A 25,953-nucleotide genomic window follows, 5' to 3' on the forward strand; every position below is an offset into this window, starting at 1 on the left:
ACATATTTGCATATTTAAGCTTCAGTGTGTATGTTTCAGTAGAGTTTCCAGTGCATTCCCCATGAGCTTCATATGCAGATGTTATGCTCAGGTGGAGAATTGCACACTGCTATATATAGTTTTACTGTACTGTTTATCCCATACCCCCCACCCCCAACCCTCACTGCACTGCATGTATATGTGCTCACTGTTTACATGCTGCATCGGATTGAGCTGCCAGGAAATCCACTGTATGTTTTGTTTATGTTACCGCTTCATGGGCCCAGGCATTGTACTGTGACTCAAGTCGTATGGAAATCCAATTGGCTGATCCAACTCATAATTTTTCACATAGGAGATTAAGTGTGCTGTCAGCGGGGGTGCCGGGTTTATTAAAGAGGCTGCTCCAACCATTTGAAAAGAAATGTAATTAAATAAGATGTTTAGCCACTGCAACATCAACTTATTATATTAGCGTATACCATTAAATTTGCAAGCTATTTTTGTGCTAAGTTGATAGAGTGGAAATCATTTATTACAGGAATGGCAGAGGGGCAGAATCACATACGAATATTTACTGTATATTTGCAAATGCAGTCCTTTTGTACTTTATCAAACAGGGCAAAAAGGGTTGAATCAGTAACTTTTATTTCACGGAAATGAAATGTAAAAAAAAAAGATTTAAAAGTGGTAGTGATGGTGCAAGGCTGTTCTTATCTGACGTACTGTAATCTTCAAGGTCCATCCAACTGTGGCCTTATCAATGATTCAACATCACAAAATCAGATTTAAATGAGGAATTCCATTAAAATGCATGTAATCACGAAGAATAAATTATTTTTCTGTCTGAGCACATTTGTATGGATGGATATCACAAAATGGAATAAAATGTGTGTATGGAAATTATAATCTTTGCTTAATATTTGTGGGTCTTTTCAAGTCAATCAGTGGTCTTATAGAACACTGACTGACTGTTTAATATCAGATATCAGCAGATACTTAAAGCCATAGTATCAATATCAGTATCAGAACTGAAAAAGTTGAGTCAGTGCATCCCTACTCTGAACATAAACTGTTAGACGAGTCCATATCAACCTACATACAGCAAATAGTGTACAATGTGTACTTCAAAACTGAGCCTTTATTTACGAAATGAATAAATGTTCAGTTCTTGAGAGATGGATCTAAATGGAACTTTATATTTAACTTACCCGGAACTCCATTGAAAAGTATTTTTGATGTGTACTATTGCATATTCCCTTTATGTTTGTCTTGCCCCTTTGCTTCTGGGCTGTACTCTCTAAGTCCTGATTTGTTTTGATGCTCCATAACGTTGAGAGCAGCAGGCATGTTTACTGCACAAAAGAGTGAGTGAAAAGTAACATGATGTTCTTGCATTAGTGTACCGTTCATTTAAAAAGCACGGCGCTCTGATGGGCTGAAGGTGTGAAAGAGGGACATCATTATTGCATCTCTAAATTACACTTCATAGCGCCTGATCTCGGCATGGTGCAATTTTGCTAATGACAAGCTTCTCAAATACCAAACAAGTGCACATCACAACACTCACGCTTGTAAATACCAGTTAAGGGCTAACGCGCCTCGTCCGAAACAAACCGTAAACGCCAGTGGAAACTAAATCCCTCTAAGGAGATTGTCCATGATGTTATCTTTATGAGAGCAGAGATGCCCGGTGTTGTGGATCAGGCGCACCAACTCTAAGCACTAAGTCTTATTTAACTTTGCTTTAGGATTTCAGGCCATTCTTTAACTTTTATAGTTATAGTTTGTTACAGCTACTTTTACTATTTCTTTTCAAAATTGATAGACTCATATTTGACCATAGTGAGAAAGTGCTTAGTAACAGTATTTTTAGTGGCAGCACAGTGGAACAATCTGCAGTACTGGCAGTTTTAACACTAGGCTAGCTATATAAAAACTTTAACAGTGCAATTTGTCATGGTATACTAGTAGTGACAATAGTGATATTAAAGTATTTCTCATCGTGTGAGTAGAATTAGTAGAACGGGTCATTGTAGTAATAGTTGAGGTTGCAGTAGCAGTAGTATCTACAACTTTAATTTGCTTTATTAACACAGCCAGCTATAAAATAATTCTAACCCTGCCACAATAAGTCACAGTAGTATTAGTAGAAGTAGCAGTAGTAGTAACATTTACAACTTTTACTTCCAATATTAGCTTAGTGCCAGCTTAGTGTGGGCAAGTCTTTATTATGTGTTTCCTTTATGGGGAGAAAAATCAGGTCCCATGTTGTTATTAGATGGTTTAAAGTCCAGATATGGGCTAAAATATATTTGGATCAAGGCTAGGCAATTAATGACTATGATTATAAGTCCTGTATTACACAATGCTTATGAGCTTTAAGTCATGTTTTAATGTTATTACTTCATCAAAAACATACCCAGAGTTGTGTTTTGTTTCCCTTTATTATTAATCTGTCTACATCCCCAAAGCTCAGAATGCTCAGGTCCACACTCTGATGTCTTGAAGCAGTAGTTTTCAAATGAACAGTGATTTCTTTTTACATTTAGTTCAGTAGAGACTGGCAATCCCAGGACTGAAATTATCCAAATTATTCTATTGAAGGTCCATGTAGTTTAAAAACTCAAACTATTCATGCTTACGCCACAAACCAGGAAGACATTTGGAAAGATGTGATTACAACTTCCAGTGTAGTTACTGACCATGAGCTCGCCTAACATAGATCTATTAAAACTGGCAGTGAAAAAAACACAGTGAAGTAAATGTCATCAGCGGTAAAATAAAGACTGCATAAGTATGTGCTGTTTGGAATCATCTTTAATTGGCGACTCATCTCTTCTAATCAATGTACCCAGTGCGCTCAGGGTTGTGTGTCAGTGGGGAAATGATGAAAACTGAGGTATGAATGTAATTGTTGATTAGCCAAACATAACGGTACGCTACAGTGACATGGAGATGAAGAAAAATGAGCCTGGGAAGTTGTCATTGCATCTTTCCAAATGTCTTCTTGGTTTGTGACGTAATCGTGAACAGAGCCTATTCCAACATGACATCACAAGGTGGAACAGTACATTTTCTATCTGAGAGAAGAACTCAGCCTAAACATGCAACGGTTGTGTGTTAAACATGTGTGAATGAAAAAAAAAACACAACTCCATGTATGTTTGTGATGAGGAAACATTATAGCCGATGAGAAAATCACGTAATATGGCTCCTTTAAGCTTAGGATCAGCCCCCACAAAGAAATGTAAGTCAATGTAATGTCCCCAAAAGCATGGAAACCCACCATGTATGTGCGTTTGTGTGCATTTGTGTGTGTTTGTGTGTTATCTCCAATAGCAGTGAGTAAAACTAATATCTTATCTATGAATCCACAAGAGCACCTGCCCACACATGGAATCAATAGAGCCGTGTGGAGTCGTCCTTGGACCAAATGTTTGAGTGGAGATCTGCTGCAACCTGCCTCTCTCTCCGCTGGGCCCCTTATCACCTGCACTCACAAATACACACGGGAACAATAACACATGCACTGTAGAATCATAATGGCTGACCTATTAGACTTCCTGAAGACATCCGCAGCCCCCACATCACATCCTGCAATATCTCTTTGTAAGGGCCTATCTCTTTGGAAATGACTCTGTGTTCATGATACTATGTCGAATGTGTTATCAGTAATATTTATAGTCAGTGCGTTCAAGTAAGAAAATACTATCTCTTCTACACAAAATGGCACTGCTCCTTTTCCTGTTAATGATAAATACAATATTAAAGGAAATGTACTAGTATGTAGCCTGTGTCAGAGATTTTAGGTAATAAATTGTAAGAGAATTTAAGTAATTTATCTTCCACGTACATCCCAGTTTAACATTGACTCACAAAAGCTATATTTACACCATGATCTTCCTTTTGGCATACCATTGGCATACCATTATCTAAATTGTGGCATATATATATATATGTGGCATAATCACTGAAAAGCACTTTGTCTTACATTTTTGTATGAAATCCCATAAATAAAGTTTGATTGATTGGCACTGCTGTCTGACTAGTGTCTACTGGCCTTCATAGTCTGACCACTTGCTTTATAAACCTTCTCCTGTAGAAGCATAGGCAAAAAGGGCCTTGAACACTCAAAGATCATACTATATCCACTTCTGAAATCATACTATGTTGACGTTTCAATTCCCCCCGGGCCCGTATTATTGATGGTAAATAAACGTCTCCTGCTTACGACATCCAATTGGTCTCCAGCCTTTTACTTCCATCCTTTCTTGGACAAGCTGAAAACTTCCATAACAGTCTACACTTCAACTGTTTAAAAAAGGTACTGCAATCACAACTTTTCAGTGTACAGACACACCATATAGTGCAGTTGCAAAGGATTAACGATTGGCTGCAAGTTCAGAGGTTTAGGTAGCGAGGATTCAGATCAAAGAGCCCTTTTAAGTTTAAAACAAGTGGATTTCAACATTGAAACTGGTAACCCAAATGAGAGACTCACGTGAGGCTCATTCTGCTTTCTAATTGGATAATGATCTTGAAAACCAAAACACCAAATTATAACATAAACAACCTCACCATCATGTCTAATGTTTTTGTAATTAAGAATAAATTTGCATTACAATTGTTAACAGTAAAAGCAATGTTTGATTTGAATATGTCTCATATTTCATAGTTAGGTCATGTTTACAGACCTTCAATACCAAAATCTTACATAGATCCTTTATAATAGATAAATACATAGTTTGATTAAGATTGATAGGAGGTATGTATGAACAGTAATTCTGCACACATTAGTTACCAGCTGTTAGTTTGACTGACCATTGCACTGAAATATAGCATATATTTAAAAACTACTACTATTATTAAACTAACCCAGTCAAGGAGTGTAGCAAAACCCCTGCCAAATTTGTATGCAAGTCACTGCACACGGGAAAACACATAATTTGCTGTGACAACCCCAGAAGGGATTTTAGGATTTTTTTTATTTTCTCCTCTCAATACAAAACAATAGAAAATGGTTACTGGGGCAACATTATCAACAATATTTTACAGAAATACTCATTGTCATGCATCAGATCACCTCACCTTTCTATTTCCATAACACAGAGTCGGCCGAGGCTTCACCTACAGGACCTTGTGTGTCACCCTTTAAACACTGTTATAGTTTCGTGAGTATAATCTTAGTGCAGCACTTGAGTCATTGTCCAGGGTGCTGTATGTCAGAGGAGATGATACAGTAGTGTGGTCCAAAAAGCACAAAGAACCAAGCCTGCAAGGGTCAAAGCCAAATCACATGTTCGGGATAGCCAACGCTTCCCATTCTGTACGCTAATCCGGAGGCTGCCTGCTGGTATATAAGGGCCCCCTCCTCCCATAATGCCGTTCTGCTCTGCTGTGTTGGTGTTGATACCATCTTGGCTGACAGATGATGTCCGTGCCCTCTGCGCAACCACACGAGCGCTTGGGTGCTTTTGGTCTGTTCATTTGGACATAATGAGAAAGAAAGATTGGATTATCGGACCAAACACTGCACCCACTTTGAGCTTCGTAGTAACACATAGTAACACCACGTAGCAAAGCAATAAACAGCACACAATTCAATTCAATATACTTTATACTACAATACTAAACTACAATATGTAATAAAGATGCACTATGTAACTTAGCTGGAATGTTCCACAGCCTGGCATTTATCTTTCACTTACAATTATGTGTTTATATTGGTAAAAAATGCTGTAAACGGGTTCGCCTCTTACCTGTAATTTGGTCAAGTGCAGTCATCGGATTATTCACATGGTGAGTGTGAAATTTAATGCCATACTTGGAACATCCATGGCAAAGCAATAACATTCACCATGGAGACAAGCAGACATGTAGTGAGAGTATATGTCTGACCTATATATTTTAATACTAATGTTGTGTGTGTGTGTGTTTGTGAGTGTGTTTGTGAGTGTATGAGTGAGAGATGCATGCTGAAGCAGATATTGTATCTTCTGTCATGTTTTATGAATTGTGCGGGTTATGTGGCTGGCCTTGGTCCAGACTAAGGATGGAAATTAGTTTTAGCTACAGTCCTGCATATTTACAAGTACATGTTTCTCTTTTGCATCATTTTGTCTTTTAATATGCATCTTCCCTTTAATAAATAAATACAAATACAAACTGTAAAAGTTGCATAACCCACTTTCAAATTAAAACGTGCAAAAACTAAACTGCAAATAAGAATCAAACTTGAAGCTTTTGAGGAGCATAGACTACGGTCAAGGCACTGGTCCTATTTTTTGCAGGGGTAAAAATACAGTGCCCAGACCTGGACAAAAAATGATAGCTGCCTTACATCTTACAGTGGTTTAAATGATCAAAGTTAATATCTAACCACTGACCAATTGCTGAACTTTCTTAAAAAATGTCTGTAACACAAATAAATAATTGAAAGTCTTCACCACTCACTCCTCACTAAAACCTCTGGTCGTGTACATGGGGAAATTGTACCCTCTTGTGGCTAATTTGTGCAGGAGAAGTACTTACCCAGACAAATCTTCAAAGGCACGCTGACAATGATGACACACAGTGAGAGGAACGATGCACAAACCTATAGAGAAATATAAATAAATCATATATCAAACTCAAAATAGCAAAGCATAGAGTTGGGATGTTTTATTTATGAGTTGGCAGCGCTTCACATTTTTACAGATTTCAATAATTAAAGGCATCAAAGGTATATAATCGTCCAATATCCACTAAGCTGCTTTGTATGGGGGTGTCATAATGCTGTCAATGTATCACAATATAAAAGTCTCATGACTGAAAGTTCTGAGGTACCAAACACATGGATTTGTTTCTATATGACCGTGACCCTTATTCACAGCAGTCATAAATAAATTACTACTGTATACATTTGTCTTTTTAATAAATGACAACAACAACTGCACAAAAGACATAAAAGTGAATTTTAATGGAATTTCTTTTTTCAATACTGTTCAATCCTGGTTTGAATGTTGTTGCATCCTTTTTAAAGCTGTACTATGTAACTTTTTAGAGAAGGGTCTGCCGTCTTTATGTAGATGTTATTGCTTTGCCTGGAATGTTCCACAGTATAGCATTAAACATATGTCTACACGCAGACAAGCAGGTTGTGCCACCAAGCCCTCTCACAGTAAGAATTCATGCTTTCAGGGTATTTTTGATAAATAAACAATATAAAAACACCCCTAAATGTATAACTGATATGTGTGTGATAGATACATCTAATGCTATATTGTGGAACATCCCAGGGAAAGCAATAACATCTCCATGGAAACAAGCAGATGGCAGAGCTCTCCCAAGAAAAGTGCACCTTTAAATGTAAAAAATATATATACCATATATTAACAAAAGCTGCATGCTACAAATATGGGAAAAAATCACTAGTACTCACAAAAAACCTAACAAACATTTTGCCATCACATTAACATAAATCTGTGTAATTTGCTATTTCATTCGTTTCACCTCTGCAATTTGAATTTTTGACCCGGCTCTTCTTCACATTTTCACAGATTTCAATAATTAAGGATGCAACTGTGTTATCAAAGGTGGTTAGGCATCAGCCCGGCAGCATCCTCAGCTCTTAAGTGTTGTACAGTGGGTGTGATTTGTGTGTGTGAATGGGCTTACCAGGACATGCTGTGGAGCACTCTGACTCATGCTCCTCAAGGCTCTCCCCATCTGGACCCAGAGCAGGGCTAACGCACAGGGCTCCACCCCCTCTTCCCCGTTACCGCTCTCCACGCATCTACACTCACAAACAGAGCAAGAGGCATGTCAGTACAAGAAGATCTGACCTCAATATGAAGAAAAACATCCTTCAAGAAAAACTGTGCGAATGTCCGTAACATTGGACTAAATGTCTTGGTTTGTGTTTCCGAATTGGTCAACAATATCAGGAACATGTAATATGGCCAGTGCAATGTAATTACAATGCATTACTTCTACATCGGTTAACACAGTTTGTTAGTTAACATTCATGTATGTGTGTTTTTTGGCATTATTATTTTGTGGCCAAAGCACCTCATAGTTACTTTCAGTTAATTATCAGTAGTTAAAATGTGAGATACATACACTCTCAAAATGTTCTAAGTAATAGTTTTAATTATAGCCTGTGGTATAGAAGCAGACCTTGTCAAGATTTTCTCCATAACAATGTTGGGCTTATCGTGGCGCGAGACATTAAAGAAGTCCTGGATCCCGGAAGGCAGGCTGTGGCCTTGTTGCATCAAAATGAACAAGTTGAACATGCCCTGTGTGAAAATACAATATATTATATAATGTATTATAGTGGGACTTTGAAAAGTTGTACAAAAGATAATTCTGAATAAAATTAACAGAATGTATTCATAACGCTGTGTGCATTGGTGTTTGTTGTTTGGCCAGGCCTGAGCACATGAAAGTTGGATTGTGTTGATCAGAGATGAGTTGACGAAGTGTCACCTGGGGGCTGCCCATGAGCGCGGCACGGCTGTACAGCCACACGGCCCGCACCAGAGCGGATAATGAGCCCGGCCCAGAGCTCCAGGACGCCAACAAGTAGTCCCCCATCTTCAGCAGAGCTATAAACGAAGATAAATACTTGCTGTTTATCGAGCAGATTGGCAGAGAGCGAGGTTAGAGCGAAATGAAATGAGGAACTCACCGGAAGGATGGGGATCATAGTTTAATATAGAGTAGTTTTGATATCTCCACTGACAGTCATAACCCAAATCCTGCTCCTGCAAGCAGAGCACAGTGAGAGGCTGCACCGCCATGATGAAAGTTATTTCATTAGTGGCTAATAATTTCCCTCCAGCTCAGTTTGGCTCCTCCGTATGTGACCAGAATTACACACAGTGTTTTCACGAGCCACTGATGTTGTGTTAAAAAGGCTGAATCAAAGTGAGAGTCATTACCATTTTAAACAGGGACAAGTGCAGCTGCTAAAAGCAGCCATCATTTACCTCACAGAGGTGAGCCACGTTGCTCTGGGCCAAACTCAAACCAGTCTCTGCTGCCAAAACGTACTTGACGAATGCCTCGTGCCTGAGATGTAGCACAATAACACAAGTGTGAACATCAGCCACAGAGCGCACGCACACAGGTGATTAAATGAGGACAATTGAAAAGTAATGGATATTAATATCCCCACCAGGAGCCCCGGAGGTAGGCTTGGAGAGCTTCTCTGATCATAAATCCAAGATGTCCGTTCCGTTCACACACTTTTTTTAGCATTCTGCAGAGAAGGTAAAAGACGGCTAATGAATTATGCAATATCATTTACTCCACTTAAACTGGAAATATTTCAATCTTTTCTAAAAATAGTTATGATTTGTTGAGGTCATCTATAAAAAGCTGCTGCAGCAGCAAGGGACTCTTTAAATGCATAAGAAAGCACAGTAACATCGGTAAGCACAAACTGTGTGAGGCTGCAGCAAAGAGGTGACAGCCACTCTTATTTTTAGAAATGCAAATTGTGGGTTCTGACCTTGAATTAGCCACTGTCATTGAAATGAGATGCCAGGGACTGCGGGCTACACACAACAGTCCAAAACAAGGCTTTCGTCACCAAAGTTAATGAAGAGCTCCTACCTCACAGCTCTGTGTGTGTCCTGGGACACCCCCTTCAGGCCACCTGTGGACAGGTAGTGTGCAGCCTCCACTGATGCGCCCACATGCCCCAGTGCAGACGCATTCAGGAAGTGCAGGAAAGCTGCAGTCTGTAAACACACAGAATATTTGACCAATTCTTTCCTTTAGTTCAACCCTCTTTTCTCTCCTTTAACTCTAACAATATAAACACCAAACAATAAAACTATGACCTGTCTAATATGCCACCCAATCCACTTTTCTATCAGAAGTGGCATTACAGACGCTTGTTTGCTGGATTGGACCCCGGTGGCCGACTTTCCTCCCCATTTTGGAGACACTATAACCCAGTTAGCTATTCATACTTTGGCCCTAGTAAAATATGCTCATATTTTCGTGCGTACCCATTTTTGTTTGAGGACAAAATGCATAATGCATTCCTCCTTTGAATACATGACATAAGTGATTCACTTAACACCCAAAATCAAAATGTTCAATGCAATGAACTCACCTACTTTGTACAATGATGTTGTCTTTGTTTATTGGGCCATATGTTTTAACAGCATCATAAAAACTATACAATTAAATAAATAGAAAACTGTGCCAATCAAAGGGATTAATTATAAGGCACTTAATTAGGTTGAGATAGTCGCACCTCATTCCTCTGCGGCCGGCCTGGGATGGTGCCGCTCAGGTGATAAACTGCCAGGTTAAACATGCCGTCCTCGCTTCCATTAAACGCCGCCTGCTCAAAGTATTTCACCGCCGATGTGTGGTCGTGGAGGATTATCCCGTGGTACCAGCCCAGACCATTCAAGGCATTAATTGAGCCCTACAGCCAAAGGAAACACGCTTGAGCCAGTGACTGTAAACACACTTTCTTGGACTGAACTGGAGCACGTACCATCTCTGCTGCCTTGTTTAGCAGATCCACAGCCTGTGTGTAGTTTCTCTTAACTCCCTGGCCCTGCAGGGATACGCATCAATCACAGAATCAATAGCTGTCAAAGCGCAGACAGGCACCAAGCATCCACTGTTAAGCTCACTCATAATGCAGATTGCCTTAACAAGATATGGACCATTTTAGTGTTTGTAAATAAAACAGCTGTGTCCCAAAGATATAGAGCTATCAATTTAATACACCATAGCGCATTTTAATGAGTGGATTCTTTTGATCTTTAGACACCAATTAGCACAAGATGTAAAGTATAGAGCCTAGTTGTTAAAATAAATTTTACATGTTATGCAGTACATGTTCTTTGTTTTTGGGGTTACTGTTATTCTTTGTAATGAAAAACAAAAACAAAAAACAATAGAAGGCTGTGTTCACATTCTACAATTCATGCTCATAATTTGTGATGGAAGGCGCGTATCTAAATTCATCGTTTTTGATAGAAATATCCAAACGTATGATCCACAAATGTTGAATCTTAACATTATTTGTAAGTGACGAGTTCCACAAACGTACTATATGAATCTCAAGATATTCTGGAAAAATGTATTTATTTTCAATGACAGAGAAATTGTTGAAACCTGCATCAATTTTTTAAAATTAAATTTTAAACAAATTCTAGACATATTAACCAGATATTGTCCCAGTTATTGTTAATACTGGTGGTCACAGTATCTCAGTCTCATATCACTGACTGACAGACAGTGAATGTTGTATATTGACATTCCTGATATTACAACTTTCAGGATCAAAATATCAAATCCTAATCGAGAACACAGTGAGATTACCTTCATGAGGAGGATGGAGTAATCATACATGGCTTCTGGATCCTTCATCTGCAGGGCACTCCTCTCCAGCCACTGCAGAGCGCTCGCTATGTCTTTGGAGAGGCCGTTTTGTCCCCAGTACAGCATGGCTCCCAAGTGTTTCTGCACATAATAGACTTTTTTATTGGCTGACAACAACTCAGCCAAGAGGATCATAAGGAGGAAATTAAAAGGGGCTTAATTTAGCTTACGCAGCACAGTTTTACATGCTAATAAAAAACACAGTTAGTACACACCTGGCTCTCCACATCGCCTCCCTCAGCCTGATACTTCAGAAAGTCCATCAAATCCCTCCCAGCGACCTCCCTGTGAACCCAGTCCTGAAGTTTCCATAGATAGATGTGTTCAAGAATGTGTTGCTGACATTAAATCAAATACAAAAAAATACAATCAAGTTTGAGGACAAAAGGCATACAGTCATATATTGCTTGCTGTAGTAATAGCTAAAATGTGTAAAATGTGTAAAATGTGAATAAAAAAAAATACTTTAACAGTAACACTTAAACAGTAAAAAGTATTTTTCCCCTATGCTGTAAACTCAAGTAAAAATTGTGCACTCATTATTCAAATTTATTATCTATAAAATATGATTTTTTTTAAAATTGAAAGTACCTAAGTAAAACCACAAAATTGTGCGCTTTTATTCAAAACATACCTTGAACTGTGCTATAGCTTTTATATGAAGACTGTTTTTTATTCCCTCACTTCACTTCACTTGAGTTGAGTTATCTATGATTCTTAGAAATGCAAAGGACAAGATAACCGTCCTAAATCTGTGTTCATTGAATGTATCTTCCAATTTTTGAAGAAGGATTACTGATTCAAATAAAGAGTTACAATGTCATTAAAAAGATGTCCTTCATGTGTTCTCCACTCTCTCTAAACTTAAGAGAGCCAAACTGAAAAACATCAATAATGTCTGGAACCCATATCATTACATTTACAATATTACTTGACTCAATCAATACACTTTAGATGAATGTGAAGTGATAAAACGAGCTCATTTGTAATGCATTTGTAAATAGGGCAACAAGATGCACAAAGGCCTTGGAGTAACTGCAACTAGGCTGTCTAGTCTTATAAACAGGACACATCATATGAGACACAATGAGTCATTTGGGGTTTATTGTAAATGGTCTATGGAATTGGCAACCCAAAGAGGAGCTCATTCAGCTTTCTGAAAGGGTAAATTGGCTTAAAAATGAACAATAAAAATATAAACTCTGACATATTGTAAAGTGTTTTTTGTAACGGTGATGAAATATATTTTTGTAAAATAAAAAGTTAATTGCATCATCACCAACCAATATTTTGGTTATATGATAATATTTAACTTCTACGTTACATTACAGATGCAAACTATGTACTAAATTTGTTGTTTATTTATTTTAGCTCATGATTTTTTTACAATATTGTAGATTTGGAATACTGTTTGTGATTTAAATCTGCTTTTGGGTTTTTGTATCAGTGGCACAAATTCATTTAAATTATTATTGTTTATCATTTATATTTTCTTCAGCAATATACCACACTTCAAAATGTGTTACAGGCCTACATACATAGTAGTAAACAGTCATTTATTCAGTTTTATTCAGAAGAATTTGTCTCATGGATGCTACCATCTGTTAACTTACCGAACTATGATGTGTTTTTCCCACATCGACGTTGCTCTGGGCCCCCACATTGGAGTAATAACTATAGGCCATATCAAAGTCTTTGGAAAAGCCATCAAATCCTTGTGTATGCTTGTACCCAGCATGCATCAGGGCAAACCGGTCATCACCCAAAGCCCCGATCAAACTGTAGACATGCCCCTGCAACACACACACATGCATACCAATAAAATAGCAATCGATGCGATCCGTCTTTGTAAGTGTTTCAATTTAAAAATACCAAAACTGCATTGACTGTACCTTTGGCTGATCGACCGCTTGTCCCAGCCCAGAAAGATGGAGAGAGGCCAAGAGAAGAGATGCTTTGTGATTCCCAAAACAGGAGGCTGAGCGCAGGAGGGCTCTTGATTTCTCTGTCATATTAATTTCCACCTGGTCCCCAGTAAACATCGCTCCAACTCCCTCATCGAACAAGCCACTACTGAGATGCTTGAAGCTCAAATTTCCTGCCGAAAAATGAAACACTTTCTCAAAACACTTGTGACACTTACCATCACTAGTCTGAGTGCAGACCGTGCTAACCTTTAGATATCTGCTCTTCCATTGTTCGGAGGAAGTGGAAAAATGTATTGTGCTTTCTTTGTGATTCCCAGCTCCATCTGTGCTTGCATGTTTTGTTGGTAAACTGTCTCTGGATTTGGACAAAGTGAGGGAGACAGACACCTGCAGCAAAACATGAAATTCATCTGTCAGAATCAGAACAGTAGAAACAGAATCTTGTGTAGATGTAATAGGTGTGATTTGTTTTTATTGACGCTCTATACGAAGATCAACATGTCAAAACAATGTTGCACCTTGGTTGACTGGTGACAGGAAATGGCTGGCTGTGATTTCCTGCTGGTAAGAGCTAGTCATGTCTTTTAACTCCTCGCATTCAGTATGAAATTCAGACAGACCCATCAGCACGTCCTTGGGATGAAGATCGTGACTTATCTGCAACAAATAGACACAACGGTATTTCACTTGATAATTTTACTCACAGGTGAACTGCAAAACTTTTCTGCTGGAAGGTCCACTATGTTTTTGTCTCCATGGAAATGTATTGTTTTGTCACGAATGTTCCACAGTGTAAATTAAATCTACCTATCACAAGGAACACAAGTAGGTGACAGCACTACGTGACATTACAATTCAAATATGTGGAGAGCCGTCCCTGTTCACAAAAGGGATTTTTGTGTAAATGCTAGATGACTATGTTAAATGTCATACCATGGAATATTCCAGGCAAAGCAATAATATCTCTGTGGAGACAAGTAGGTAGCAGATCCTCCACCAAAAAAGATGCGTAGTTCACCTTTAATTAAACTAACAGTTACTCTACAACTGTACATTATGACCACCTGCTTGTCTCTTGTGTATTCTGACTTAGGTGACCAGACATCCCTATTTACACAAGACACAGTCCCAGTTTTGAGCCCTGTTTCCCCAGCCCCTGCAGATTTATCCAAAACCATTGATTTGTCCCAGTTTTACACAAGAAATGTCCCAGGTGTCCCTATTTTTACCAATTTGATACCTGCCAACAGTAAAAAGAGGCATAAATTGACATTTGTTTGGGTAAAATACAGAAAAGATGCTTAAAAACGACCAAAACACAAAAAATGAGACTATACTGACTCATACGTTAGTCATGAATGGGCCGAGCGCAGAAAAGTTTTCCTTATTTATGCACTTTCATTCATGTTTCACAGTTTTATTATTACCAACTACCTCAAAAAAAAAAAAGGTCACCATAATCCTGACACGTTTATATCAAAACCTGCACTGAGTTCTCTGAGCTACAGTAACTCATCTCACCACAAGGGGCAGAATTCACTTTGTATACTCTATATGCAACTTGCAGCTTCTTTCTTTGTTGCATTTTTAATTCAGACCAAGTGTAGAATAGAGCTGAAAAATTACGAAACCATTCTTGTTGCTTCGATAAAATAAACGTACGGGCCAAATTGCTTAAACATAAACAATGAAAATCAGATACTCTATTATTTTCTCAGCGATCTCATTTCTCAGTCTTGCCTACACGCTGTATCGTTGCCCAGTATTACCTTGTTAGTGCCAAATCTGTAGTATTTTATGGAGCCATAATATCCACGTATACCCCTGGTGTATCGGCTGCCACCAATCACAAAGCGTCCATCGGTGTCATCCAAATATATTTTATTCTGAAACCTGTGAAAGTAATATAATATACTTGTATAAGAAACACTTTGTATAAAGCATCACTACTATTATATACTGCATGTAAGTGACAATCCAATCTAAAGAATACACAAGGATAAATCCGCCAGCTAAGGTAGTCCTGACCAAGACCCAGAGGTATTGAAGGATCAATCAAATACATAAATATAACAATAAAATATACCTTGTCCTTAGATTGTTATATTATCGTTTATGGTTTTGAAAATGCTATATTTGCTAAAAACAACATATTATCATGTTAGTATTAGTAAGGTTCTGTTTAAATGCTCCAAGTCCTTCCTATTTTTGTTCCTTGCACTAAGTCACCCCCCCTTCAAAGCGCCGTCACACAACACTTTCACTTAATGAAGCAACAGCACATTACATCAGGTTCGTGAAGTTGTAGTGTGTTGTTGTGTTTGGTACGCTTTTGTATATTTGTGGAAAACTGTTGTGTAGGAGCATAGTTGACGGCTTGTGGGCTGAGCATTGGACAGAATAGTACTGCTAATCATAAGGAGGGTTTGAAACAGGCCCAGGAGAGGTCTCTAGATTACTCAAAACCTCTTCTGGCATGTTTCTGATGAGGGAATGTTATGATATTGTAGCCAGGTCTGAAAAACCCCGGAAGCACAAGTTCGATCAGCGAAGAGCCATACATTCTGTGTTGCAACTATTCCCGAGATCGAGGATTTAAAGCCGGAACAAAGAGAATGTTTGGTGAATTTTAATTTTATCAAGCCCTTCTTCCTACGGGATTTGGGAAAAGTTTAATATACCAGTTAACCCCGTAAGCGGTGCATTACATATGTCATGACCAAATAGCAGAGATTGGTTAAATGAAAAAAGTACCCGCCTACCGTCGAGCAAACGAGTTCTAACACTGCGAGGTCAGACGGTTTTTATGAAGTGAAACTTGCTGATGAATCAGGCTAATGATATGGTAGAAAGTTTCAAAAAGCTGTTACATAATGCATCCTCTTTAAGCATAATAATTCACACTTAGACTAGATGAAGTGTGTTATTTCATCCTAAATAAGTAAGTAAACTTGTTTTGCACACAGCCAGTTTTTAGATAAGTCTGAAAACTAAAGAAAAAAAATACAAACTGATTGATTTAAACAACATATTTTCAAGAGCCTGTGATCAATCAGATTACACAACGCCTGCATTAAAGCCCCTTCACACCAAGATATCAATAAAACAATTCCTCACTAGGGCTTTGAGTGTGAGTTTCTGTAATGTGTTTCTTATGATACAAAGATCTCTTACTCATAGTTTGACACGTAGGTTTGACTGTCCCATGTTAGGTCCAACTGCACCTGGAAGTTATAGACACAGTGAAATGCAGAAGAGTACAGCACGGAGGCAAAACTGGTGAGCTGTGAACTACTTTAAATTGCAGAACACTTTGCAATCGCCCGGAGTTCCCCAGCTGGAAAAGACCATTGTTCTGGATCTTACAGCTGTTGCAAAAGGAAATTAGACACTGAAAAAGCAGGAGTCAGATGAGATGCCACAAGCTCTATTCAGATTTCTATTGCTTTTCCCCCCACTCGCACCGACTTCAAGAGCTATATACCTTTGTGCCTTCCAAGTACAAGTCCAATCGGGTCCATGTCCAGAGGGGTAAGGCCATGTTGGTGCGGAAAGCCTCGTCCCCTCCTTCTGTCAAATGGGCTTGAATGATGAGGTCGCCTGCACCAGAGAAGAGACAGTTGTATAAAGAGATCACACGCTCTTTATTAAAACATAAACCAGTCTGTTCACAGCGACACGCGCAGCACGTACCATCAGTCACAATCACCTCCCCATCGTTGTACTATCAAACTCTCCACACTGCACAACAGCAAATCTACATGAGGTAATATTACTTCAGTATATCTATCTTATTTTGAGAAGTTTTGACTCTTTTGACTTCAGTTTCGATTGATTCGACAGGCTGTGTTTTATACATGATTGATGCTAATGATCTGCCACTCAGACTTTGTTTTTAACAGAAAAAAGGCAGAGAATTATATTGTAGTTTTAATTGCCTTGATTATAATTTGAAGAGTTTTGTTCAAGATTCTGTTTTTGATACTAAAGATTGCACTATGTAATTTTGGTAGAGGGTTTACCGCTTGTTTGTCTCCATGCAGATGTTATTGTTTTGCATAAAATGTTCCACAGTTTGGCATTAAAATTATCTATCACCATTGTTACGAGCAGATATCAAGCAAAAAAATCAGATAATTAAGATAAAACACAGATAATTCAGCTAAAACTCTATACATCTTTACCAAATAGGTAAAATCTCACAAAGAGCTGGGTATCATTAAGAAGTTGCCGATACGATACATACCGTGATACAATACATTTCTCGATACAGTGAGATTTTGATTCAATACGATATATTTCAAATCGATTCGATACGGTTCAATAAAAAATCATGGCTAAATCATGACTGTGATACTAAAAGTCTTTGTTAAACCACTTCTTGTGCAAAGTTCTTATGAAACACAAACATTTTACTCTAAACAATAAAAATGTCAAATGTGTCGCATAAACGAGTTTCTTTCCTCTAAACAACTAACAAAACTGTAACTCTGTGACAAAATAATTTAGTAAAATATACCAAAAAATACAGCAGCCCACGATATTGATACTGTATCATCACATTAAACAATACAATATTTTTGCACACCCCTAATCTCACATGAACCACTCAAAATAAGTTAAAATCTCTTTAAATATGCACTATGCAACTTTTCGGATTGCAACTTTTCACTTATTTTCTTGCACTTATTAAATAACTGGTGTTTATTAATGCGAGGGGGGAATCTCCTCTTCACAGATCTGACCTGTAGTGTAGCCTGTTGATGTCACCTGCTTGTCTTAATGTAGGTAGTTAAGTTTAATGCCATTCTGCGGGACATTCCAGGCAGGACATTAATATCTCTACGGAGACTGGCAGTTGGCTGAACCCAGTGCACCTTTAATCACAGGTTTTTATTGTTTTGCAGTGCCTGTGTTGCCCACCTGTATCTGAGAGCTGGATCAGAGGAGAGTCAAACTTCTCATCTCTGTTGAGGTGATAGAAGATGGAACACTGCTTTTCCTGGCACCACTGCACCAGGTAGATCCACATGGACAGCGCCACTCTGAAAGACACGCCACAAAACTCACTCTGACAAATCATTTAGTTTAACTCCCGAGACGTGATGTGGAGACAAAGTAAATAAAAAATGCTGTGTGCAATCTGCTAAAACACTGACCTCGGCGTCTTTCATTGACCATAAATAAAAATGCTTTATGCTCTGGTGAGGAGGCGTCATGAAGCCACTAAAGTCATTTATAATGGGAGAGTAGTGAAAGTAAGTGAGTGGAGATTGTGCTAACATCTGCCAACTCTGAAAAGCAAACAGTCAATGAGCTGGAGCCTCTCAGTCTGCTGCTGCCAGGCCACTTTTCAGGCTATCATTTAGGACTCATTTGTTTAAGTTATTTGGTTGCGATGTCGTAGTATTCTCCAAGCTAATCTCTATGGAGGAAACTTCAGCCTTGGACGATACACAAATGTTGTGTTCATTATGGCCAAATAGCATATGGGATATTGAATAGTAGGAGGGTTGCATCATTTTGGCAAAAGGAAAGACAAGAATTGCGGTTGCAGCAAGTAGGTTTGTAATTTCCATTTGAATTAGTATTCAGGTCACAGAGCATATTTTAAGACATTCAGGGACACTTATAAAATAAACCAATACATTTTTGAATATTTTTACATGTTTGAAGAATAAGAAGTACCAGTTTAGTTTACGTTTGTACAGAAATGATTTTACTTCAATTGTAGTCTTTGTGAAGTTTAATTTGATACCTTGCAGCTCTAACACAGAGACCAACATAAGTACAAACAACTTTTTTGTATCGGACATAGCCAACCCACTGGATGCTGCATTCCAAATAGGAAGTAAGCATGGGAGTGGTTCTGGCTCCATCAACTCTTGTCATTTTGGGCTTCATTCATATTAAACCACTCTACATGATCCTTGTGTTTGTTTTTTTTTACACTATTTTGTTATTAAATTCCTATTCCTAATATGGAACTTGTCTTCAAATCCCCCCCTATAACTGCTCACCTCATGAGCTTCATTTGACTGGCGCTATAGGTGATGTCACAGTTCCATAGTCCACTTCTTTATACAGTCTGTTTATTACACTGATATCACAAGATGAAACACAACCAGGTTTTTGCCCTGTATGTAGAGTCTGTTGACTATTATCATAAAGCTATTTAAACCTATATCCTTGTCATTTAGGGACTCAAATGTGAGAAAAACTATTAAAAAGCACAAAGCACAGCTCTAGCAACTAACTGCTAAAACTGTTTTCAAAGTGGGGATAGTTTTATTGTATAGTACCTGCTTCCAGCTGGCATTGTGCGCTTATCTGATTCTATTGAGTTCTTGCAAAAGTGTGCAGTCTATAGTCTGTGGCCTTTTACATTGACCCTTTTTCAGCTTTTCTTGGTTTGACAACAGTTGGCTCTCCCCTGGACGCACTGTCTCACTGCGTGCTTAAACTGCTACTGCAAAGGCGTCCATGACTGAAATAAAACTCTGGTTGTTGTTGATGTTTCTGACCTTGGTTTGGTCACAGCACGGCGGCGCAGTCTCTCTAGGTCTGTGTCGATCAGCGGCTGGACCCTGCAGTCCACTCCAAAGCCCTCCCCAGTGCTGGCCAGGGGGAACGTCAGCAAATCCATCTCCACTGTGTACACACACACATTCAGTCTTTATAGATTTGCATTGGCTCATGAGTAGTGGGTGCATTTACTAAAACTGTCCTCAAGATTTAAGGCTTCTGTAATTTCAAAATTCTATGTATCAAGCAGAGTTGCCAAAAGTATTGATACACAAATACTACTCAATACTAAAACTGGTATTGAAACCAAATACTCATTTTGCAACAAGTACTGGTATGAGAAAATATCACATCAGTGCAACAAAACTGAACCTTTTCTTCAGTTTTAAAATGATCTCAATCTATGTCAGAACTAGTAGGACCACCTAGGAGTAGGTAAAGAAAATTTTATTATTTTGTGTTGTAAATTACTTTGTAGTGTAAAAGAAATCCTTTATTATTACATGTAGTATTCTTCTAAAATACATTCAGAAACTCATGAGATTTAACTGGGCTGACTGTCAACATTTTAGTGCTTTAGTGTGCCGTAAAGGCAATAGAAGTAAAATATAAAATATATCAAATGAATAACCAGTTCAAGGTTCAAAGTTGGCAGGTTAACATTCAACACCAAAGACTGTGCTTCAAAATCAAAAGTATATTTAAACAGTAAGCCTGGAGTACTTAAGTAAATATATTCATTTTAACCTAGTCACCTTTGCTCTTGAACAACTTTAGGTTTTGTAGGAGAGTGTTTATGAAAAGTATCTGACCTGCCTCCTGCCGGCAGCGAGCGAATCGGAGAGTGTTTATTCGCCACATTAGCTGTGAGGGCCATGAAGGGCACTCAGTGGGAGGCCTCGTTGGACGCTCGGAAACAGGAGTTATCTGCAGCTGCTTGGAAACCCTCCTGATACCATCTTTGTGCTGTATCCAAGCTCCAAGAGTCAGCTCCACCACCTCCAAAACCTCCCTGTTATGAAGACTGCCCCGGTATAGAATAGATGGAGGGAATCGTAGGAGCACCTGGTGTGTCCCTATATCCCCGGGCGTATGGATGAGCCATTTCCTCCTGAAGATGACCAAATTTGTCTCTTGTAATGTGGTCGCCAAAACACGGACGGTGAGCTGACACGGCCCGGGGCAGTGGTAGTGCAGGGAGACTGTTGAACCATCCACCACTTTGTCAGGAGCAGAAGCAAACGCAATGAAACTGTGATGGGAGCTGTCAACACCGACGGAGGAAGAGGAGGCCGGAATGACTTGTAACACACAGAGGACCTGACAGAGAGTGACATAAGTGTAAACAGAACAATAACAAAGTATTTGGTTTGCAATGTCTCACCTTCAGTGAACAAAAAAAGAGAAAAAGTGTGTCTACAAACCAGAGCTAAACCATAACATAACTTTAAGGTGCACTGTGTAACTTTTCTGGTGTATGGTTTGTTAAAATGCTTTTCTTCATAGAGATGTTATTGCTTTGTCAAGAATGTTTCACAGTATGGTATTAAAACTTTCTCTCTGCACGGACACCAAACCAGACAGGTCAGATTTGTGGAGAGGCGACCCTGCTCATAGTCAGAATCCCTGTTTTTTTAAGGTATTTTTGAGTGGCAAAAAATCACCTGTAATTTAATAAATGTAAGGTATAGCCGTGTTTCCCAAACTTTTTTTCTGGGGACCTATATTTTAAAAGTCACAAACCTCTACATTATTAGTAAATCACAAAATAAAGGTGGTTTTGACCATTATTGAACACTAATGAGGATATTTTATTGTTGACTTAGTGATCTTGTCTCTCTAAACAATGAAAAACAGTAAATGAACCAGCAATAAACATATCCATAAGTCGCCTATTTGGACATTAAACATAGCCCATTTCTTTTTCTTTTCAACATTCAGTTGAACCAGCAATATTGGAACAAAATAGCCAATAAAATAATTACAAAAAAATTTGAAATTATACAAAACATGTCTTAACATTTCAACATGTGTCAGAACTGTATGTTGCAGACCTTCATGCAGATCGTGACAAGGGAAACAATGGTATAGCTGTTTAATGTCATACTGTGGAACATTCCAGGCAGAGCAATGACATGCAGATGTGGACAAAATTGTTGGTACCCCTCTGGCAATGAAAGAAAAATCAACAATAATCACTGAAATATCTTGAAACTGAGAAAAGCAATAATAAATAAAAATTGGCTGAAATTGTCCAACAAAAATCAAACATTGCTTTTCACCTGTGGTTCAACAGTATTATAAAAAAAAATAATAAAAAAAAAATGGCCTGGACAAAAATGATGGTATCCTTAACTTAATATTTTGTTCCACAACCTTTTGAGGCAAACTCTGCAAACAAATGATTTCTGTAACTGTCAATGAGACTTCTGCACTGATCAGCTGGTATTTTGACCCATTTCACATGAGCAAACTGTTCTAGTCGCCTTAGGTTTGAAAGGTTCCTTCTCCAGACAGCATCTTTCAGCTCCTTTCACAAATGTTCAATAGAATTGAGATCTGGGCTCACAGACCGCTGCAGAAAAGTCCAATGTTTTGTTCTTAACAATTCTTGTGTGTTTTTAGCTGTGTGTTTTGGGTCATTATCCTGTTGGAAGACCCATGACCTTTAACTGAGATTAAGCTTTCTGACACTGGGAAACACATTTGGTCCAAAATACCTTGATCATTTTGAGATTTCGTTGTATCTTGCACAGATTCAAGACACCCTGTGCCAGATGCAGCAAAACAGAGCCAGAACAGAACCAAGCCTTTTCCATGCTTCACAGTAGGGACAGTGTTACTTTCTTGGTGTGCTTCATTTTTGCGTCTGTGAACATAGAGCTGATGTGTCTTGCCAAAGAGCTCCAGCTTTGTCTCATCTGTTCAAAAGACACGTTTCCAGAAGCTTTGTTGTCAATATGCACTGTGGCAAATAATTTTCTTAATTTCAAGTTACTTCAGTGACCATTGTTGATTTTTCTTTCATTACCAGAGGGGTACCAACAATTTTGTCCACGTCTGTATCTATAGAAACAAGAAGATGACAGAGTCCCAACCAAAAAGTTACATAGTGCATCTTTAACAAAGCATAAACCATGTTAGATGAAAGGTGCATTGTGTAACTCTGCAGGTGGAGGGTCCGCTACCGTGGAGATGTTGTTGCTTTGCCTTGAATTTTTCACAGCATATTAAATTATTTCTACTTGCATGGAAACATGCACCAAGCCGCTAATTTACAGGTCCAATTTGTGGAGAGGTGCATCCAGTTACAGCAGAACGCATATTTTCAAGTATTGTTCTATTGTACACACCTACAATTAAATAATATGCAAGTTTAATGTCATACTGTGGTACATTCTAGGGAAAAGCAACCTCCCTAGCATATCTCCATGGACACAAACAGGTGCAGGACTCTTACCAGAAAAGTTGCACAGTGCACCTTTAATGTCAAGGGCTGTAATTGACAAAAGAAATGTTTTGTCAAATAAAGACTTACTTTGTGAACAATAAGTTAACTAAAGGGGGTGTGTCATGAGCTCACTATTACTTGAATCTGACCTTGGATCTGACCATGAATACGAATGACGAACTGTAGTCACAAAAAACAATATGCCAACAGTGAGGTACATGTCTTTGTATGTAAAAAGGAAAATTAAAAGCAAGACTTAGCAGCTTTACTAAATCTCAAGCCATGCCTTTTCCTTTCTGTTGTCCATACATCATTATAATACCAACCACTAAAATACATGGGCAAAATAATGAATGTATATCAACTAAAAACTCATGACTCCTTAAGCTCTAATTTTAATTCAGGATTTAAAGAACCCAAATTACGTCATTTTCTGATCTATGTTATAAAGTAGTTTTGCTTTGTTTAAAAGAAAATGCTCTATTCCACCTTGCGATGTCATATGGAAATAGAGGAATAGCTTTACTGTGTTTTTAAACTCCATACACCTTCACTAGAATAATTCGGATGGTTTCGGACCTGGAATTGCCAACATCTGCTGAACTAAAGGTAAAAGGAGCTGCTAACTTAAACTACCACTTCGTGAAATCACAAGGTGGGACAGACTACTAATAAAGGATTACTCAGACATGTGGGAGTGAAACAAAACACAACACCGTGTATGTTTTTGATGAGGTAACAACATTCCAACATGGCTTAAAGTTTAAAGAGTACATTTTGTGTAATATAGGAGCTTTAACTAACTTTCTATTCTATCATAATTGCCAAACTCCACACCTATGTACTAGCAGTGGAGCTGTACCTGAACCACACAATGAAAACAACTAGAGCAAATATGAAAATAAACCATCTTCGTCAACAGAGCACCTTTAGGCAAACATAACACAATATTAATAATAATAAAAGCAAATCCTACCGTAATTAGTGATGCAGAGAAATATCCATGTTTTAAAAAGCACTCAGAAGTCATTTTTAGATTTACAGAACGTTTAATCCTGTACACCTTGCACTAGCTGAGTCTCTAGATATGCATCAGGAAGTCAGAGCATGTACAGTGACATCCTGAACAGGTAGTGACTGAGGCTGGATACACCCAGCATGAGGAATTGCCTGATATTCTAGTTTAACAACTTCCGTAAAGCCTTTTGCATAAGGATTTAAAAGGTCTCCAAACCTTGTGAACCAACCAAATGTCATTGGTCAATTTACACTGCATGTAATAGGTTAGGCCACTTATTTCACTAAAATATTTTACTAATTATCTTGCCTAGTCTATTCTAGTTTTGTCATTTTCGTGGATGTTACCATTTTACTTTCACATTTCACAAATAAAAATATTATAATAAATTAATAATAATAAATTGTCTCTGTATTTGGGATGAAATTGATGCCTGTTGATATAGAGGTGTTTTGTTTTAGAACTCACTGCTACTTTCTGTATTTTCCACCTTTTTGTTTTCTACTTTTCTTCACAAACTACCACTTTAAATTTGCGCACAGGGTTACATGTGTGATAGTAGTATGATTGTGAGTGTTCAGTGTGAATATATTTGAATGTCATTTGATTGTGAGAAAAGCGCACGGGCACTTGACTTAAATTTCCATTCTAAATTTTACTATTTAAAAGAGAAGTAATGTAGAGAATGATAGCAACAGAACCAAAACCTGGTTTGTGTTTATGACATGTTTTCTATTCAAACAAGTACAATCAAGACAAAAATATAAAGTGGCCTTTTAAAGTACTTCTCAAGGGTTGCACTAAAACAAAACAAACACTCCAGTCCTTGGGCAGCTTTTAGTTCTTCACCAAGGTTTTCTTTTCTTCCCTGGCATTATTTTAAACAGAAAACTCATACCATTCCTTTATTAGCCTATTCTATTTATCTACTTGTTTATGTGATGTCACGAAGCAGTCTTTTTCAAGTTAACAGCTTCCTTTTACTTTTAGTTCAGTAGAGATTGTAAATTCTAGGGCTGAAATGATCCAAATGATTCTAGTGAAAGTGAATGGAGTTTAAAAACCTAGTGGAGCAATTTATTACCACTGTATTATCACATGAGAAGGTGGAGTGTTTTCTGTTTGAGAAAAGACACAAAACACAACTCCAGGTATGTTTGTGATGAGGAAACATTAATAACATAGATCGGAAAATAGTGTAATATGGGTGAAACAAGTACACCACCAATGAACAAGTGACATAGTGCACATTTTTTACTGTTGAATTGTAGCCAGTTCACTGTAAGACCAACCACACTCAGTAGCCAACCCGCAGTTACCCATTCAACACTAATATGCGCGATGATACAGCCTATTGCCTCTTTGAGTCCTATTCTATCAGCTGGACCCAGAGGATTGATCAAAGCCAAAAGTCTAAGTTAATACGATATGCTCCAAGCCAAGCCTTTCGCCATTAGCCCCGCCACGTCCTCTTTGGCCCTCGCCTACACACGACTTTGAAGAAATCTGATCTGAAAACGGCCTGATGTGGCAGCCAAAACTAATTACCCACGGGCCACTGACTACATGTGCATCAAAGTCTTAGAGAGCGGAGGTAACGCTAACTGTTGCTGATGCTAAGAGCTGATGATTAATGCAACGTACGCTGCTTG

General features: G+C 38.3%; 1 protein-coding gene across 1 annotated transcript; it reads right to left on the bottom strand.

The window, feature by feature from the left end:
* Positions 1 to 4,949: 4,949 nt before the first annotated feature.
* Positions 4,950 to 24,362, bottom strand: LOC110154786 (protein sel-1 homolog 3-like). Its single transcript, XM_020918825.2, has 24 exons — positions 24,260 to 24,362; positions 20,645 to 21,152; positions 19,832 to 19,958; positions 18,231 to 18,352; positions 16,792 to 16,907; positions 16,482 to 16,531; positions 15,077 to 15,200; positions 13,826 to 13,964; positions 13,554 to 13,694; positions 13,272 to 13,477; positions 12,993 to 13,172; positions 11,595 to 11,717; positions 11,320 to 11,460; positions 10,484 to 10,546; positions 10,235 to 10,411; positions 9,583 to 9,710; positions 9,143 to 9,226; positions 8,955 to 9,036; positions 8,654 to 8,729; positions 8,452 to 8,570; positions 8,140 to 8,261; positions 7,639 to 7,756; positions 6,514 to 6,577; positions 4,950 to 5,461 (listed from the first exon to the last, which is right to left on the bottom strand). Exons 1-24 carry the CDS (start codon positions 24,311 to 24,313, stop codon positions 5,205 to 5,207), a joined length of 3,321 nt encoding a protein of 1,106 aa, XP_020774484.2. The 5' UTR covers positions 24,314 to 24,362; the 3' UTR covers positions 4,950 to 5,204.
* Positions 24,363 to 25,953: the final 1,591 nt, after the last annotated feature.

Source organism: Boleophthalmus pectinirostris, unplaced genomic scaffold (assembly GCF_026225935.1).
Source record: "Boleophthalmus pectinirostris isolate CB_2022bp ecotype Guang Dong unplaced genomic scaffold, ASM2622593v1 HiC_scaffold_7, whole genome shotgun sequence".
Classification (NCBI taxonomy): domain Eukaryota; kingdom Metazoa; phylum Chordata; class Actinopteri; order Gobiiformes; family Gobiidae; genus Boleophthalmus; species Boleophthalmus pectinirostris.